This window comes from Sceloporus occidentalis, unplaced genomic scaffold (assembly GCF_023333645.1).
Source record: "Sceloporus occidentalis isolate IW3139 unplaced genomic scaffold, rSceOcc1.0.p SCAF_2, whole genome shotgun sequence".
Classification (NCBI taxonomy): Eukaryota; Metazoa; Chordata; class Lepidosauria; order Squamata; family Phrynosomatidae; genus Sceloporus; species Sceloporus occidentalis.
In genome coordinates, this window is record NW_028316982.1 from 2,327,863 (window position 1) to 2,348,149 (window position 20,287).

At 44.2% G+C, this 20,287-nt stretch overlaps 1 protein-coding gene across 1 annotated transcript in view; it reads left to right on the forward strand.

Moving 5' to 3' along the window:
• The window catches only part of LOC149317865 (cytochrome P450 2J4-like), a 57,313-nt gene extending 40,041 nt beyond the window's left edge, over positions 1-17,272 (forward strand). The window contains exons 3-9 of the mRNA XM_089507393.1: positions 360-509; positions 5,894-6,054; positions 7,326-7,502; positions 12,626-12,767; positions 13,536-13,723; positions 15,335-15,476; positions 17,073-17,272. Coding sequence (XP_089363519.1) covers positions 360-509; positions 5,894-6,054; positions 7,326-7,502; positions 12,626-12,767; positions 13,536-13,723; positions 15,335-15,476; positions 17,073-17,272 — 1,160 coding nt within the window. The remainder of the gene's footprint in view (positions 1-359; positions 510-5,893; positions 6,055-7,325; positions 7,503-12,625; positions 12,768-13,535; positions 13,724-15,334; positions 15,477-17,072) is intronic.
• Positions 17,273-20,287: the final 3,015 nt, after the last annotated feature.

Consider the following 20,287-nt stretch of genomic DNA (forward strand, 5'->3'; position numbering starts at 1 on the left):
AACAACATCACACCACTGGACATTTTTACACTGGAAACCTGACAATAGTATTTGTTGTTGGATGCCTTTAAGTTGTTTCCAATTTATGGCAACGCCTAAGTTGACCCTATTGTTGAGTTTTCTTGGCAAGGTTTGGTTTTTTTTTTTTTTGGGGGGGGGTGCCTTTTCTTTCCTCTGAGGCTCTGAGATTGTGATTTGCTCAGAGTCAGCCATTGGATTGCCATGGCCAAGATGGATTTGGACACTGGTCTCCAGAACTGCAGTCCAGCACTCAAACCATTGCACTATGCTTTCTCTCACACAATAATCTTTACAAATACTAATTTTCTAATTTATTTTTATTCTTATTATTATCTCAGGTCTTGCATTTGGAAATGGTAGCACCTGGAAGCAACACAGACGATTTGGTATAGTTACTATGCGTAATCTGGGACTAGGGAAAACAGGCATGGAGTACCAAATTGAAGAGGAGGCCCATCGGCTCGTAGAGGCCTTTTCACGGGCAAAAGGTGTGTTGGGTGATAAGGTTGGAGCAAGGCACCTTCTGCAAGATTTTGCATGCGTGTTTTTCATAGACGTGGCAGTGAAAATTCATACATTTCTTTATTTTGCTTGTATTCTAATGGGGGGGGGGGGGGAATGTAGCTGGCAAGAGAGGCTTTGCTTCCTGTGGTTCACGGCTGAGTATGAGAGATGGGTCTTGGCTACACAAGGAAAAACAAAGAAACAGACCAGTCCCTTTGAATCTGGCACAGTCAGTTCACACTGTGTGTGTTGTGTGCCTTTAAGTTGTTTCCATCTTATGTTGATCCTAAGGTGAACCTATCATGGGGGTTTCCTGGCAAGAGTTGTTCAGAGGAGGTTTGCCATTGCCTTCCTGTGAGGCTGAGGCATTTTCTCTGAATCTGGCATAACCGGGACACATGAGTGAAAGATATAGCTGTGTTAGTCTGTAGAATCAGTCTGTAGAGAGATCTTGTAGCACTGTTGAGACTAACTGAAAGAAAGAAAGAAAGCAGGAGCTTTCATAGACTTCAGTCTCCTTCCAAAAACATCTGAGGAAGTAGACTGACGTCTATGAAAGCTCCTCATGCTGCCAACTTTTTTTCTTTCAGTTAGTCTCAAAGCTACTATAAGATCTCTCTACATGCAGCACTTGGATTATACCCCTTAACCCAATTTTTTAAAAAATAATAGTTTTCTCTTGACTTTGCAAGAAATGCTGGTGTAGACTAGTAGATCTGCACTGAGGGTTTGGGGAGGCAGGACAGATGATGCCCAGAAGCTACTGCCATTTTCATCTGGCAGCTCCCACTGCAGACAAATTGCTGCGTGGCCAGTGCAATTTCTGGGCCAGTTCCCCTCCTGGAACAATGTTTAAAGAAAGCTTTTTCCTGCTTGTGAAGCTCCAGTGTTTCATTCTAACTGGAAAGCTCACTATCAGCAGTGGTGCAGAGGAGGAAAACACCTTTCTTTAAACTTTCTTTAAATGGGGAACTGGTGGTGATGCTCTGTGAGGTCAAAACAAGGCACCTGGCACCTCACAAGAAGAAAAAAACCTTTCTTCAAACATTGTTTTGAGTGAGGAACTGGCCCAGACATTGGTAAATGGAAGGACCCAAGCAGCAATTTGTCCTAGTCCTGGAGCTGACAGAAGAAAGGCAGCAGTGGCAGACCCAACATCCACAGGGGTAAACTTGTACCATGGAAAAGACAGGTTCAGGGTGGTTCTGGGATGGGTGCAAGTTGGGTGTGGGGCAGAACAGATGTGGGGTCCGTTCACTTTCTCCCCAAGTGATAGCAGCTTCATTTATATAATAATAATAATAATAATAATAATAATAATAAAATTTATTTGTATCCCGCCCCTCTGAGAACAATCGGGGCGGCTAACAAAGTTAAAAATACAGCACATATAAAATCCCTGGTGCCCTCCCCTCCTTAAAAGATTATTAAATTCAATGCAGAATTAAAAACAAGCAAAAAACAACAAAAAACATACAATTTAAAAACTGACCAGAAGGCCAACAACATCACATCAGCAAACCATCAATGGGAGCTGCAGTATCTTATTCCCAGACGTTTTTTCTGAGGCCGGGTTCTCTATTCCGGGAAGGCCTGCCGGAAGAGATCTGTCTTAACAGCCTTTTTAAAGCTGTCTAAGGATGTAAGTAGACGGATCTCATCTGGAGGCTGTTCCATAATCTGGGGGCGACGATGGAAAATGCCCTCTGGGAGGTAGTTGAAAGCCTAGATTTTTGTGGCTGAAGTAGGCCTCTCCCAGAGGAGCGGAGTGTGCAGGGAGGATTGTAGGAGAGAAGGCGGTCCCGGAGATAGCTTGGACCCAAGCCATTTAGGGCTTTAAAGGTGATAACCAACACCTTGTACTGGGTCCGGAAGCTAATGGGCAGCCAGTGGAGGGACTTTAGAACCGGGGTAATATGGTCCCTCCTGGATGTTCCAGAAATTACTCTGGCTGCCATATTCTGTACTAGTTGCAGTTTCCGGACCAAGCACGAGGGTAGCCCCATGTAGAGCGCATTACAGAAGTCTAGACGTGAGGTTACCAGCATGTGCACAACAGTCTCAAGATCCCTTACTTCCAGAAAACGGCGCAGCTGGCGTATCAGCTGAAGCTGATAGCAGGCACTCCTGACTGTCGCATTTACCTGGTTTGACATCAGGAGCGACGAGTCAAGGAGCACCCCCAGACTGCGAACACAGTCCTTGACGGAGAGTGTGACCCTGTCCAGGACCGGAGGTTGCAACCCAATTCTTGGTTTCGGGGACACTACCGTGAGCACTTCTGTTTTGTTTGGATTCAGCCTCATTCTGTTTTTCCTCATCCAGCCCATTACTGCCCGAAGACATTCATTGGGAGAGGAATTATTATTATTATGGTTTGTGACTGAGTGGCTGCAGCACAGGCATTTAATCATTGCGCCACCTGGGCTCTAATGTAATGACAAGTCCTTTGTTTGTTGACAAGTCCATGACCCTCACTTTTAGTAACTTTTTATTATATGTCACCATCAATTCCTTCTCTTCCTGGAGCAACCTGTTCTCCAGCAACCCTACTAGATGCAGCCAAAGAGGTTTGCCTTGCCCCTTTTCACATCTAGCTCTCCCCTAGCTCTTCCCATAGGAGATGGGAAGCTGACAAACACACACCAAGTGAGCAGGCATCTGAAGGTGTAGAAAGGAGAAATCTGTTTGGCCCTTGGGAAGCTAGCCAGACTCCCAGCCCAAAGTCTCAGTGGAGTTTATCACATGAAGGAGATTGGGAGTTTATCCCATGAATATCCTGGGAAAATTGTGTAATTACGTGAAACAAGGTCACATGACGTCACACAAATCCTGCTATTAAAGTGGTCACAAAGGAGCATTAACATAAATCTTTTTGCTTTTGGAATTTCAGCAAGAATACATTCCCAATACCACTTTATTTGTGCAACTGTGTGTGATAATCATTTGTGCAATTACCCTCCATTTCCGCTGTATTTGCGGGATGCTTTAAATGTGCTTTAATCGCTCTTTAATGCCGAAACTAGCCCCAGTGTGATAAACTCGTGTCTTGTGGAGGATTTAAGCAGAAAGAGAACCCACGCTCACCAAGGCATCAGTAGAAAAGCAGAGGTAGTCTAGACCATTCATGAGACAGTGGAGCATATCACATGGAGCTTTTGGGTGGTTTTGTAGCTCAGTTCCAGCTCACTTCCGAAGTGATTGCACTTCCAACGATGCGGTTTCACCTCATAAAGGGACTGTTTTATCAGACACCATTGATTTCTATGGGAGCCCCTTGCGAATTGCTTCAGCAATGTTTCTGAAATCACCCCTCATTTTGTTTAAAATGAGAAAAAAGTGACTTCACAGAATTCGCTTCCAGGCTGCCTTCAATTGCACTGAGGATTGGTCTGGTGTGGAAAAGCATTCCGATGCCACCCCCCTTGGCCCCTGCGTCCTGCTCCATCATCCCCCTCCTCCTCCTTCATGCCATCTCCTCCTCTCTGCCAACCAGCCGATCCCATCATCCCCTGCATCCCCTGCGTCCTCCTAGACCCCGATCTGCTCAATCCCTTCAGCCTCTCACCAATCCCATTATCCCTGCCTTCTCCTAGACCCCCATCTGCTCCTCTCCTTCACCCTGACACCTAACCCATCATCCCCCGACTGCTCCTGCATTCCCATCTCGCCCCCTGACCACATAACCCATCATCCCCTGAGTGCTCCTGCATCCCCATCTCGCCCCCTCTCCACCTAACCCATCATCCCCTGAATGCTCCTGCATCCCCATCTCGCCTCCTCTGCCACCTAACCCATCATCCCTGCTGCTCCTGCATCCTGATCCTGGCCCAGGGACCCCCAGCGACCTATCCCATCATCCCCTGACTGCTCCTCTACCCTGATCCTGGCCCCAGCAACCTCCAGCCACCTATCCCATCATCCCCTGACTGCTCCTGCACCCTGATCCTGGCCCCAGCAATCCCCAGCCACCTATCCCATCATCCCCTGACTACTCCTGCACCCTGATCCTGGTCCCAGCAACCCCCAGAGACCTATCCCATCATCCCCTGACTGCTCCTGCATCCTGATCCTGGACCCAGCAACCCCCAGCCACCTATCCCATCATCCCCTGACTGCTCCTGCATCCTGATCCTGGCCCCAGCAACCCCAGCCACCTATCCCATCATCCCCTGACTGCTCCTGCATCCTGATCCTGGCACCAGGGACCCCCAGCGACCTATCCCATCATCCCCTGACTGCTCCTAGACCCCAATCTGCTCCTCTCCTTCAACCTGCCACCGATCCCATCATCCCCTGCCTCCTCCTTCACCCCGATGAAGGATGACAGGGGCAGGGAAGGAGGACAGCGTCCAGAGCCCCACTGAGCATGCCCAAGGGTGCCGATTCAAATCGTTGACCCCTCACAGAATGCTCTAGTGTGATCATACAATGTGCGCTCACTCTCCTTTGCTTGAGTCTTCATCACGTGACTTGCTTGGAATTGAACTGACTTCTCTTCTCCCTCACTTCGGAAGGACAACAGAAAGGCAACCTGGTGTGGAAAAACATGACGTTTTAACCTCAGTCCGCATTGCTAGAGAGGAGTGACTCTGGATCTGGTGTGGAAAAACATCACACTTTGCATTGCTAGAACAGGAGTGACTGTGGATCTGAGCTGCAACCCCCCCCCCCCCCATGTGTGATAAGGTCCAGTATTCGGTCCAGGAAAGCAATCCAAAGGATGATCCAAAAGAATAGTCAAGAGTCCAGGCAGGGTTCAAGGCCACAATCAATCAATCAATCAAAGAATAAGGCACCCACATGGCTTTCTCCCAAGGAGAAGGATGGTTGTCAGCCATGCTGGACTGAGGGGGCTGCTGGCTTATTTATAGTCTATCCAGGTCTCGCAGGTGCTCCCTATTTGCAGCATGCTTTTTATTTAAATGCTGAGAGCACTGGCATCTCTCTCTTTCCTGGTGTCTTTCCATGGATTGGTAAGTCTGCCTCTTCTTCTGAGGATTGTGAATGGCCCTGGGGAACAGCATGCAGCCTATGAGTTGCCCTATGTCCACCCTGTCCCCCATTACACTCTTTCCATAATCTAAGCCAAGTCTACTTCATTAATCATTTGGGTGCCTCAAAGTAAAACAACACCTGACTGAGTGATGAAGTTAATGACAGAATGCTAATATCAGACCAGTTACAGTACAATGATTTCCTGTCTCCATCATGAAATGAAATGCATGGTATTACCAAGTAAAGCAGAATCAGGATGCTTTGATTGTGAATTCTGCATGACGAGGGGTTGGACCGGATGGCTCTTGTGGTCTCTTCCAACTCTATGATTCTATGATGTTAAAATGACTGTGTGCTATTTTATTTGCAGGGCAGCCACTTGACCCTTCACTTCTGATCAGCAATTCCGTCTCCAGTCTGATAAATGTTGTTTCTTTTGGATACCGATTTGCTCCAGATGATGCAAAGTTCCGGAGAATGATAGCAGCCAGTGATTATTTTGAAAGGTTTTCAGTCAGCTTTTATCATGCTGTGAGTTATCTTCTTTTCTAATATAAAGGACAGAAGTCCTAATCCAGTACCTGCATTCATGGTAGTTAGATGATTTGATCTGGCCAAGGAAGACTTGGGTTCAAGGCATCTTTGATTAACAGTTGTGTTTCCAAGGGGGCACCCAGCAAACCAAGATCACAAATTTATATTGGAAGGCACTGATCAACTCTCTTGAGGACTGGGACTTTAGTAACATTTAGTAAAATAACAAGACTATAACATATAGACTTAGAGACATGTCCATGTACCTAAATATTTTTACTAGCACCACTAGAGTAGATACATTTAGTTGATGGAATATACATCAATATGGACCTAGGTTTGAGCACCACAATTCCAAAAGGATGTTGACAAGCTGAAACATGTCCAGAGGAGGGTGACTGAAATGGAGAAAGATCCAGAAACCATAAAGCCCTTTGAGGAACAAAGGAAACCATACCTTATGAAGAAAGACTTAGGGAGCTGGGCATGTTTAACCTGGAGAAGAGACAGCTAGGGGGTGATATGATAGCCCTGTTTAAGTATTTGAAGGGGTGTTCATCTACAATGGTTCCAGATAAGGAATTCTACTCCTGTTATCATACTTCTGTTTTGCATTGACCAAAGAAGTCACTCGACATGGATAGCCCAACTTATGCCTGTGTATGTCACCCACGGCATTCTAGCCTTAAAGTTTTGGCATTTTAGGATTCAGTGTTTTAGCTTTTATGGTGTGGTATGCATAACATCACCAGGGGCATTTCTGGTCTCACATTTTGGCCCAGAAACCCCAGGACTTGGGGCGACCCTGCACTGGCAATCCTAGTCCTCAGCTATCTTCTATTATAGTCCCAAGTAGCATGAAAGACCATAATTTAATATGGTTTAATATTCTTGGTCAAGAATTATAAAGGTTCTTCATAAAAAGCTTCAGCTAATAAACTAGTGAAGGTGTTCAAATGTATTTTTGCCTGCCTGATCACCTGGGATCCAGGATCAGGTTTGAATAAACGGAACCCATGAAAACTCAGTATCTGCAGCTTTGGAAATAATTCAGATCATGTTGTTGTTGTTGTTGTTGTTGTGTGCCTCCAAGTTGTTTTTTACTTGTGGTATCCCTAAGTTTATTATAGGGTCTTCTTGGCAAGTTTCTTCAGAAGGGGTTTGCTATTGCCATCCTCTGAGGCTGAGAGGGTACTAACCAAAAGAATTTTCCAGATTGGACATTGTTACAATGATAGTGACTGGATTTTCTTTTCTCTCCCCTGTAGCTGTACAACCTTTTCCCATGGCTCATGAAGCATCTCCCAGGGCCTCACCAGAAGGCCTTGTCCTGCATGGAAATGGGGATTTCATATGCGAAGGAGGAGGTGGACAAACACAGAGAGAATCAGAACGTGCATGAACCCCAGGATTTCATTGATTTCTATCTACTTCAAATGGAGAAAGTAAGTATCTAGAGACATGCCAGGACATCTTTCTGCCTGAACTGTAGCCCAGATTCCAGGGTGTCATAACGACTGGTGTTACCCCAGTGCAGTAACTCATGCTGTCACCCCCAGGGTGCCTGGCACGCAACTCAGTTGTAATCCATCCGCCAGGGTGCTTCAGACAGACATCCACTTGGTGAAGGTGGAGTGCTGCTGCCAATAGGCAGTTCTTTCCAGGTCTTCGGTTCAGGCGGAAAAGTGAGGCAATGGCAATAGGGATGGCCAAGGACACCTTTCCTTTTGCAGAAGTGAGGAGTCCATGGCTGCCACCCCAGCCACCACCAGCACCTCTGTTTTCTGGCCTGGCCTGACCTGGAAAGGGGTGCCAAGCATCAGCAATATCTCACCCCCATCAATGGCCACATCTGATGGATAGTAGAGGTGCTCTGGATAGTGGGGTGTGTGTGTGTGATCGGGCGGTGGTCTTGGGATAAACAGTGAGTGACTGCCCCACTCTTCTCTGGGGTGTCATCTGGTGCAGCCTGAACCTTTTGCACACCCCTAGTATGCCCTGTGAGATACTGTCCTATCACTATTAGAGCTCTCTGAGAGAGAGAGGAGAGCTGCCAGGCACAGCTTCATCATATCTTGGAACAGCGGCTGGTGAGAGGTTCTTCCTCCATGTTCCAACAGCCATTATTCTAACCTCTAAGAGAGAGAAGAGCTGCCAGGCACAGCTCCATACTCTGCCTTGGTCAGCCCTCACCCGCAATACTGTGTCCAGTTCTGGGTACCACAATTCAACAAAGTTGTTGAAAAATTGGACTGTGTCCAGAGGAAGGTGACCAAAATGGTGAAGGGTCTAGAAACCATGCCTTATGAGGAAAGACTTACCCAGCTGGGTATGTTTAGCCTGGAGAAGAGACGGGTAAGAGAAGATAGGATAGCCCTTTTTAAGTATTTGAAGGGGTGTCACATTGAGGAGGGAGCAAGCTTGTTTTCTGCTGCTCCAGAGAATAGGAGACAATGGAACAATGGATGCAAGCTCCAGGAAAAGAGATTCCAGCTCAACATTAGGAGGAACTTCATGACAGTAAGGGCTGTTCAACAGTGGAACACACTCCCTCAGAAGGAGTCTCCTTCTTTGGAGGTCTTTAAACAGAAGCTGGATGGCCATCTATCAGGGGTGCTTTGATTGTGAGTTCCTGCATGCCAGAATGGGGGTGGATTGGATGGCTCTTCTTGGGGTCTGTTCCAATTCTGAATAATAATAATAATAATAATAATAATAATAATAATAATAGGATTTATTTGTATGTCGCCCAATCACTGTGAATCCGGGCGGCTTACAACAGAGGGGATAATAGACGGTTCCTTGCCCTCAGGCTTACAATCTAAAAGACACAACACAAAAGGAGAAGGGAATGGTGAGGAGGGAGGGGATCAGGTCCAGAATTCTTCTCTTCCTCTGAGGCCTGGACCAAGGCAGGTGGACTGGAGGGAGGCTAGCCCTGATAGAGCTGGGCCTGCCTATTCTCTCCCCCCATAGGCCGAAAGATGACAGTTAAGGAGGGAGGAGTCTCTTTCTTCAGGCTAGCCCTGATAGAGCTGGGCCTGCCTATTCTCTCCCCCATAGGCCGGAAGATGACAGTTAAGGAGAGAGGAGCCTCTTTCTTCAGGCTAGCCCTGATAGAGCTGGGCCTGCCTATTCTCTCCCCCATAGGCCGGAAGATGACAGTTAAGGAGGGAGAAGCCTCTTTCTTCAGGCTAGCCCTGGTGGAGCTGGGCCTGCCTATTCTCTCCCCCATAGGCCGGAAGATGACAGTTAAGGAGGGAGAAGCCTCTTTCTTCAGGCTAGCCCTGGTGGAGCTGGGCCTGCCTATTCTCTCCCCCATAGGCCGGAAGATGACAGTTAAGGAGGGAGGAGCCTCTTCAGGCTAGCCCTGGTGGAGCTGCGTCAGCCTACTCTCCTCCTTACAGGCCAAAAGATGACAGATGATTCTTTGATTCCATCATTCCTTGGCTTAGTGTTTGGTGAGAGGTTCTCCCTCCATCTCCCAATAGCCATTGCTATGGCCTCTGAATGAGAGAAGAACAGCCAGTATCTGTTGGATTTAGTCCTCTCCCTTCTCCAACACCATCCTTTTTTCCTTATGTGTCATATATTTAGATTGTCAGTCAGAGGACAGAGAAATGTCAGATTAATTATTTTTAAGATAACCTGGGAGACTTTTTGGCTGAAGGCTGGGATATAAATTTTCTAAATCAATCAACCAAATCAATCAATCCATCAGTCTTTCTTAATATCACTTTTAGACACAAACATCTGTGTATTCACCTATCCTCACTTCATGATGCTGCTTGAAGAAGTTCCTTTCATCTTCTTGTGTGGCTTCATGAGTGGTATAAAAATCCAATTGAATGCCAACATTATTTGCCCAAAGGTGCATTTCATGTTCTCTCTATTTAGTGCACTCCAGTAACAATATGATAGGTGACCATTGAGCTTGAACTGCACTCTCTCTCTCTCTCTCTCTCTTTTTCTATATAAGAAGGTTTACAATAAAGTTTTGAAAACAATTAAAAATCCCCACATTAAAACACTATAAAATCATACAAGAAGCTAAAATCAGATAAAACATACACCTGAATAAGAAGCCTCCCTGCTTAACATTAGAGCCTTGCTCAAACAAAAATGTCTTTGCCTGGAATTAGCCACATTCTGGAGTTAAGCTAATTCTGAAACTTTGTTCCATTAACTTTTAACAATTAATCAAGCCCCCCGTTTTGTTAAAAAATGTCCAACTTAATGGATAACGTAATTGATTTTAACTGCAGTGGGCACCTTGGTATCCAACGGGGTTTGGTTCCAGGACCCCCCATGGATACCAAAACCCATGGATGCTCAAAAGTCCCATTAAATACAGTGCTATGGTAAAATGGTGTCCCCTATATAAAGTGGCAAAATCAAGGTTCGTTTTTGGAATATATATCTTTTCAAAAATCTTTGACTGGAGTTAAAAATAACAAAACAATAAGAGGAGTGAAGATAAAGCAGTTTGAATGTAAAATACATGCATTTGCGGATGATGTGGTGATAAATTTAGAGAACCCACAGGAAGGAATAAAAAGTATAATTAACGTAATAGATTAATTTGGAGATTACACAGGATTTAAAATTAATAGGAATAAGTCGGCAATTTTAACAAAAAATGTGAAAAACGAGGTGGAAATAATGTGGTTACAAGAAGAAACAGGAATTGAGATTAAGAAAAAAAATAAAGTATTTGGGTATATGGTCAACAAAAAAACCGAGGAGTCATTCGAAAATAATTATCAAAAACTTTGGTCTGAAATTAAAAAAAAGATTTAACAAATTGGAAGCACCTTCACTTATCATTTCCAGGTCGGATAACGGCGGTCAAAATGTCCATTCTCCCGAAAATCCTTTTTTAATTTCAAATGATCCCAGTCATAAACTCAAACAAACCCTTTAAGATTTTGGGGAAAGATTTATCACCCTTCATCTGGCAAAATAAAAGACCAAGGATTAGACTTAAATTGCTCCAAGGAGCCCATGAAAGAGGTCTTTTACGCTGATGCATGTAGCCTTATGTGGATTAGAGACTGGATGGATTTAGAAGAATGCTAGAATTAGAAAGGGAAGGATTCCGTTTTGGTTTTCATGCCTTTTTGGCCCATGGGAAATAAAAAGCTAACCAAATAGTTAATAACCGTTGCGTGAGGGAAAATTTATTGAGAGCGTAGAACAAATATAAAAGGTATATATTCACAAATTTCCCACGTGGTTTTCTCCCCATGAAGCCATGTATAGAAAAGGAATGATTAGATGAGAAAAATAGTTCAAGTATAGTGATCTGACTAAGAAATGTATGGGTAAAATCAAAATCAAAATCTCAAGAAGTAGAACATTTGGGTTTTGACTGGGAGGGGGGGGTTGCCTATGGACGGATTTACGAAAGGACTATGAAGGATTTAAAAGAATTTGGAGATGAAGCAAGTAATACAGACCTGGAAAATATATTCATTAAGGAGAATGAAAAACAAATCAGAGAAATAATTTGTAAAATATTTAATGTTGAATTAGAATTAAGACCAGAATAATGCTTCCTATTAGGAATCTTCGAGAATGAAATTGGAAAAAATAATATGGAAAACAACTTTTTACACGACGGCAAGAATTTTAGTAGCCGAAAAATGGAAAACAAAAGGCATTCCGAATAAAGAGAATTGGCTAATAAAACTAATAGGAATAATAGAGATGGACAAATTGACCCAAATTTTAAAAAATAATAACTCGCCGAGTGAAATAGAAGAAGATTGGCATTTGGTGTTTGGAAATATGAAAATACGAGGGAGCAATGGGGAAATGGTTTTTAAAGAGTGGGTTTTTTGGAAATGTCTAAGAAGATGGAGCAACAGAAACAACTTGTGGATAAAGTAGTACAAATATCTGCCGAAGAAGCATTGCACTCGCAAAGGAGAGAAATAAATTCTGCATAGAAATATAATGAAATACGAGAATAGTAATGAATTAGTTTGATGGAATATATAAATATATATGGGAAACTGAAAGAACATATATAAGAGATACATAAAGCAACATATTGCGCTACAGAGGATGGAAGTCACATGTTTACGTGTAATTCTAGTATGTATTTTAGTGCATTTAGTATTTGTATGTTTAGGTTTTGTAACGTGTTTTGGTATGTTTATTTGTTTATGTGATTGTGAATAATTTTTTTTAATCTGTGGCTATCGAGGTCTAACCGTAGCTAGTTCCTGTCTTTGATCCCACTCAGCAACCAAGAAGATCCGAAAGGGCAAATACCAAACAAAGCGGCCTTAGATTTCATGGCAACCGCCTTTTCATCATCATCCCAGAATGGATAGGGAACAATATGGGTCAGAAAGTACTTTTTTTTAATGGCACCTTTTTGTGTGTAGTTTTAAGATGGAACTGGACAGGTCCTTGTCGACTCTCACTTAATGCCATTTCTTAAATCTCCACTGGCTATACGACTTACTCCTCCCAAGTTGAGGAAGCATGGCTGTGTTCTGAGTCAAGTAACCTTGGGCTGGTTTTTAACACTTTCATTTGATTCTGTCCCGTTCACCAGAGCAAGGGCGACCCCAACTCAACCTTTAATGAGGAGAACCTGCTCCAATGTATCCTCGATCTCTTTGTGGCGGGGACAGAGACCACTTCAAGTACTCTTCAGTGGGCAGTGCTCCTCATGGTGGCTTACCCAGATGTCCAAGGTGAGAGAGACCTGCCCCATGTAATGGTTACTTTCTCTTGATTCACTCCAGGAAGTTTTGTTTGTTTGTTTGAAGCGGTGGTCTATACTTCTTCTGAGACTATCCAGATACCCAAGGTAAGAAAGACTTGCCTAGTGAAATCATTACAGTGGTCCCTTGGTATCCGCTGGGGTTTGGTTCCAGGACCCTCTGTGGGTGCTCACGATCCATTCGATACAATGGCATAGCAAAATGGCAACATCAAGATTTGCTTTTTGGACTTTGCTTTTTTGGGGGGTGGAGGAGGAATATTTGCAAGCCATGGCTTTGCAAGTCGGCTGCCTGAACATGGATTCTATCCGGAAGTTACATGGGCCTCAGCCGCCCATTAGTGTCAGAGACAAAAATCCATGTGATAGGATCCAGATGCAGCCCAGAATTCAATTTGGGAGCGATAAGTCGTGTTTTAAAGCTGTGTGATAAGCTCCTTAGTAAGGCATCAAAAACCATACATTGCATTCCAGCAAGTAGCATCGAAGAAATATGTGATCAGTCTCTCAATGATACAGAAACCCCAGATAATAGTCAGAAGTCATGTAAGTTTAAGCAGCTGCACTCGCTTCGTTCTGAATTCTTTTCTGTATGAAGCAATTAGCCTCTCTTAAGATGCCAGCCTCCTTCCCTATATCTTCATTGGTTTTCAGGTTGTTCTAATGTAACTGTGGAGAGACATTTCTTGTCGAGTAAATTTCTCCCCTGTGATCATCTGTTTCCCACCATTTTCCTCAGAGAAAGTCTACAAAGAGATAGAAGAGGTTCTGGGCTCCTCACACACAATCTGCTACGAAGATCGGAAGAAGCTGCCCTACACCAACGCTGTGATTCACGAGGCCCAGCGGGCCAAATACATCTTGCCAGTGGGGATCCCCAGACGATGCTCAAAGGATTTGAACATGCTTGGCTTTCACATTCCAAAGGTATGTTGCAACCACTAACCCAAGAGCCTCCAAATGTGGCATTTTAATAGATGTATCTACCCATGAACTTCTATGGGAGGCGAAATCAGAAGGGTAAGCAGTATCCCCCCTTCAAAAAACAACAGCACAGAAGCTCAGGAAACGCTAGTATGTCAGGTGGGAACGACTTAAGGAGATTTAAACAATTCAACAAGGATATATAGTGCTAACGTATGAGAAGTGCAGAAGACTTATCTCTTTTTGGCCCAGTATGCTAAAACCTGAATTCCCTTCTTTAAAAAAAATCAAAGCCAACTTTGAGAGAGAGCGAGAGAATAAAGGAAAATCCTGAGAAAAAGTAATAGGAAGATAAGAAAGGGAAATAGGTGTAAAGCTAGACAGGAGTATGGAAGAATATAGAAGGATGGTGAAAGTGTTAAGAAAGGAAACAAAGGTGTTTGAGAGGATAGAAAAAGTAGGTAGGAACAGGAGAAGGCAAATTTGAAGGTATTGATGAAATATGATAGGTAGATAGATAGATAGAAATGTTCAGAAGGTATGAGCAGGTGATAAGAAGGTAAGTGAAGGTGTTGAAAGGACAGAAAAAGGTAAGGAAGCATATGAGAAGGAATATGAAGGTATATGAAGGAAGATGAAGAAGCTGAGATAGGTAAAGATAGGAAGAAGTACAGCGGGTCAGAGAAAGTGAAAGGGAGATATATGGAGATATGGAAATGACAGATGAAAGTTGAGGAAGAGTTAGGAGATAGAGTAGTTGGAAGGAAGGAAAGGATAAGGAAAGGAAAAGAAAAGTGGGCCATAAGAAGCATAAGGTAGAGAAACTTAAAATAATTTTAAAAAGAGGGGGAGAAGTAGTAAGTACAAGTGATGTATAAATGATACAAGGGAGCGAAAAATATGTGAAAGGCAGATGGATGAAGTAACGGGTGAAATCGAAGAGGGAAAATGGAAGAAATGAAATAGTTGTGAATAAGAATATGAAGAGAAACGAGAATTTGTACATGAACAAGCAACCAAGTAATGTAAATTTGTATCTCTGCCTAATGCAATAAAATGAATATTCTTCCACAGTATTCTTCATAGACAGAATTGCTCCAAAGTGCCGTGAAGGGATTCATCTGCAGAGAAAATGCATGATATTTTGGCAAAAACTGTTTTTGCAGTGAACACTAGGGTTTGTGTGTGTGTAAAGAATTCTATGCAGATTAATCCCTTCACAACATGTTGTGATGCTGAATCTTGTTGTTGTTGTGTGCCTTCATGTCATCTCTGACTTTGGTCAGGAGAAAACTGCTTACAAGTCTGGCATTCTATTATTCTCCTCAGTAGGATTTTCCAAGTCTTGATAAACCTATTTTTTGTCCTGGGAAAAAATACCTGGGAATGCTGTTGTTTTTTTCATCCATAATCTAAGGTGGGCATAGGAATCCGTGCTTTGGCTAGATCTTTGAAAGACTAGATTAAAACTTGCAGTGGATTTCTGACCCGGTCACTGATGCAGGAGCCACTAGCTAGGAAAGAGAATAAGAGAGAGCGAGAGAGCTGCTGGGACAAGGAAGCCGAGGCCTCTTGGTGCAGATGCATTCTGAGCCAACTTTTTCTTCCTTTCAGAAAACCCTTGTTGTTACAGATCTGAACTCGGTTCTTCTTGATCCCAAGCAATGGGAGACTCCTGGAGAATTCAACCCAAACCATTTTTTGGACAAGGAGGGGAATTTTGTTGCTCGGGAAGAATTCTTGCCATATGGAGCAGGTAACTGTGGAATTTATGTATGGTTACATTTTATGGCTGCCTTCAAAGAGATTCAGGGTCAAATTAAATTCAAGGAGGGTTTTGCAACCTGTGGGCAGCCTTCCAAATATTTTTGGTCCAAAAGTCCCATCAGCTCTAGTTAGAATAGCCAGTGGCCAGATTTAATGGGATTTCCAGTTCAATCCGATCAGGAGCAAAGCTTGGAAATGTACAATGGGACCTTTCCTTACGTGGGGGAACCGTTCTGGATCCCCCCACGTAAGGGGAATTCCATGTATGCTTGAGCCCCATTGAAAACATTGGGGCATGTGCACGTGGTGTGGCATGGGTGCCATGGGTGTGTGCACCATTTGTTTCATTGTTGCGTGACTTCAGTGTAAGTTGGGAGCCACGTATAGTGTGCCCGCGTATGGACTGTACTATTAAATACAGTGAAAATAATGATAGATTTGGGCACCATGATTCAGGAAGGATATTGACAAGCTAGAATATGTCTAGAGGAGGGCAACCAGTGTGGTAAAAGTTTTGGAGCAATTTGGCAATGGAACCAATTGACTGGAGAGGTGATGGGGTCTCCTTCTCTGGATGTCTTCAGAAAGAGGCTATCTGCTGGGGATGCTTTAGCTGGAGATCCTGCATTGAGCAGGGGGCTTGACTCAGTGGTCCACGAGGCCCTTTCCAACTCTATGATTCTATGATACTATGATCTGCAGCACTGCTGAACTGGACGGCAGCTGATATTGAGCAAAATGTGCCTGATATACTGTCGCACAGATGAGATGCTAGTATTTCACAGGAGGTCTAAACAGTGTGGGATGCAGCTTTGAATAGTCCCTTCTCCCAAGCTATTTCAGGAGTTGAGCATGTTTTGTTTTCTTCCCCAAAGCAATGGGTGATCATAATGCTAATAAACTGGCGATTGGAAAGAAAAGGGAATGTTTTGTTTTCTCTATAATCAAAGGTTTGAGTCTGTACAGATTTAATCAATCAGCTCCTGGAACAAAGGAGCTGAATAGACCGGCACCTTTGGCCAGCCTGGTAGCAGAGTTGGGGCGTGGCATCTACACGACACATGCCCTGACTCCACCCCTAGGCCAGCGTGATGCCGCATGCCACGGCACACGGCATCACAGCGCTCTTCTGACACTGCATCTACATGATGCAGTGCCAAATGAGTGTTGAAAAGCCACGGCACCAAAGCTATGGCACCCTTTCTGGGTTGTAAAAAGGAGCCATTTTTACAGCTCCTTTTTGCACCACGGAAAGGTGACACTGGGGCCATGGCATGTAGTTGTCACTGCCCTGATCCAGCACTAAAAGGGGTGGCAATAGGCCATCCCTTGGGGTGGTCTATATAGCCCCAAAGCCAGGCTCTAAAGGGGTTCCAACCCAGAAAATGAAAGGGAGCCATGGAAGGTGATATTATTAAGATTCTGGAATCTGACGGTAGGAGATATTGGAAAGTCTGCCTTGGCTAACCAATCTGAATTATTTTCTTGAGGTCAAAACAGGTGGCCAGTGATATCAGAGGCACTGGAGAACTGGTGGAATGGGCTCTAGCTCACCGGATGCTTTCCTTTTCCTTTCCTCTTGCAGGGGCTCGAGTGTGTCTGGGGGAGCAGATGGCAAGGATGGAGCTTTTCATTTTCTTTGCCCACCTGCTGAGGGCCTTCCGGTTTCAGCTGCCTGAAGGAGTGAAAGAACTCAACAAAGATCCAGTGGTTGCAATATCAATGCATCCCCACCCTTACAAACTCTGTGCTGTTCCCCGTAGTACTTTATGTCAAATTATATAAAACTTGTTTATAGTAGCTTATTTATTACTATATGTTTCTTGGTTATTCCTCTCTCGTTGGTCTGATGTTCTGCCATGACTTGCTTGGGATCACTTGTGTCCAAGATGCTTTCCAGTCATTCAGAACTTGAGGTAGATGTATCATGGTGCTAAATTATGGGCACCTAGGGCTGCACTTTAAGGTCCCTCTATCACCACCAATTTGCCATCCCCATTCAGAAATGATGATTTTGAGGGGGCTAGCAATAGCAAGTGCATTTCTATACTACTTATCAGTGTACTTATGGCCTCCCTAAGTGGTTTACAATCTGTAAGCCAATTGCCCCCCACAAGCTGGATATGGTTTGGAACTGATTGTGGAGCCATTGGAACAGCCCTGTGTTCAGGCTGGTTCTGAATAATTGTGTTCTGCAATTATAGACAGGCGGAACTGTGTTTCCACCTAGATCTCAAATCCTCCTTTTCCATTCATTTTGCAAGATCTATCCAGTCCTTGGAGCATGATTAAAATCATACAGCATGCCCACATCATACATGGGCGCACCATACGTGGCTTTCAGCATACGCTGAAAGCTGTGCGCCAGAAGAAGAAAGAGCGAGTGTGTGCACGTCACACCACAACCACAATCCCCATTGTTTTCAATGGGGCTCCACCATACGCAGTATTTCTCTTGCGTGGGGAGGGGGTCTAGAACGGTTCCCCTGCATAAAGGAAGGGTGCACTGTATTATCTTCTCAGAACACAATCTAGGGGCTTATTTACAAATATAACGGTTACACCTCATCTTCACAGCAGGCTGTGCACATGACATACAGGGTGATTCAGGCCAACTCTGGCCTTTTTGTCACCTCAGGGCTTTAACCTGGTGTGTGTGGACTGTGCTCCATAGCGACGTCGATGTTGGGCTGGGGATGGGAAGAATTCTTGGTGGGTAAGACTGGTTGGGACCAGCAAGATTGGTGTATACTGCCATGTTTTTCTATTTCAGTGTATGTCCAGCCATGAGACCAGTGTGAGGGATTAGGCTGGACACCTTGCACCCCTGCCCAAGTGTTGCTCTTGTCTGTGCTGCTTTTACTCTTCCTCCCTCCAGTTCTCTTGTATCTGATCTGTGTTGTGCCGTCTTTATTTTACTCCTTTCCCATCAGATATTCTCCCCAAACATTCGCTCAATCATCCACTTGCTCTTGGAGAGATCTCACACACTCCCTACTCTATGATTCTCCTTATACATACATTGTAGATCTCCACATGAGCAAGCAAGCTTTAAATGCAGTGGCTCAGTGCAATGGAACTTGTACACATTTTGTGAAGAGGAAGAGGGTGTACAGACCGACCATTAAGGCCGGCTTGGGGATGCAGTCAAGGTGTGGCATCCACATGATGCATGCCCCAACTCTGCCCCCAGGTCGGCATGATGCTGTGTGCAGCACCACACAGCGGGCGGTGTCATAGTGCTCCTATGATGCTGCATCTACATGAAGCAGTGCCAAAGGAGCACCAAAAAGCTGCAGGGCCCGCGGCTATGACGCCCTTTCCAGGGTGCAGAAAGGACCCGCTTTTTGCAGCTTCTTTTTGTGCCATGGAAAGGCGAGATTGGGGCCACGGCACGCGGTTGCTGCAGCCCCGATCTGGCGTTAAAAGGGGCAGTCTGTGCAGCCTCAAAGTCCCTAATATACAGCATTCTCTGAGCATATTAAACTATTTGCTATAACAGCATAGCATACTATACTTTGTGAATCATCCATCCATATATCACGTCATCCAACCAACATATAAAACATATCATCACTGCAATAATAATATATTTAGATATAATAAACATCTTCTGGATATTCAATAAATACCTATTAACATTAGGATTCCTCTGAGAGTTACCCTATTCTCCTCACTTTTGTAGACCTTCCTCATCAGTTTCCTCCACTAATCCTTCCTTCCAGGTCATCTCCCCTTTTCTTCCACAATTACACCCTTCCTATAGTCTCTCCCACTTCACTTTCTTCCATCTTCTTTACCTTCTCCCTCTTCTGCACCTTCCAAACATCCTTCTACCATCTTCTTCCTGTGTGTGAATTTTGTACAGATTAATTCCTGAACTGCAAATGAGCTTTGTAAACTACAGTTTTTGAAGCCTTTCTCGCAGCAGGAAGAAAACTGCTAACATTACTTGTTGCTTTGTTCTCGAATTAATTCCCAACTAGATCCATGGGACCCTTGGCTGAGATGATGGGAGGAAGAGATCCTTTTGACCCTGGTCTCATTCAGGCTTCACTATAGTTTGTTTGTTCATTTGTTTTACTCCATGCGGATCCTTTCAGTGGCTTATAGCTACCTGACTCCTGTGTTTTCATTGGAAGCTGTAACTTTAGCAAGGCCTATATCCAGTAGTAGGCACTTTGCAAAGGTTCTCTCTAAGGCAGTGATTCCCAAACATCGGTCCTCTGGGAGTTTCAGACCATGGCCAAAAGCCAAGAATCCTGGGAGCTGAACCCAAAACATGTAGAAGTCCATAGTTTGGGAACCACTGCTCTAAGAGGTTATCCACACGATGTGTTGCAAAAGGACTATGTGAATAATCTCACTCACGCATTCCCAATTTGTTGTACGCATTATTTTATTAAAACTGCATCTGTGTGCATCTCTGTGAGTTCTGTTGCTCACATGTCAGCACTGCAAATAAAGATGGAGTCAATGATGTGAATGCATTTGCAATACATTCACGGTATGCAGAGTTTTATCCTGGTTTATCCTGGGGTCTATCCCCATTGGTTAGTCACATAGCTCACAATGCGAAACATTCAGGAAAACTCAGAAAAAACCCTGAAAGAGATTGTCCTGGGTTTTGTGGCGGGGGGGGGGGTTGGCAACCTCCCCCCAAAAAAACCCTTAATCGAATGCATTCAAAATTTATGTGAACAACACAAATTCAACCCACTTTCTACCGGGATTATTTACACCACCTGAATGACCCCTTAAGAGTTCAGGCACAAACAGGCATACCTCAGTTAACAAAGC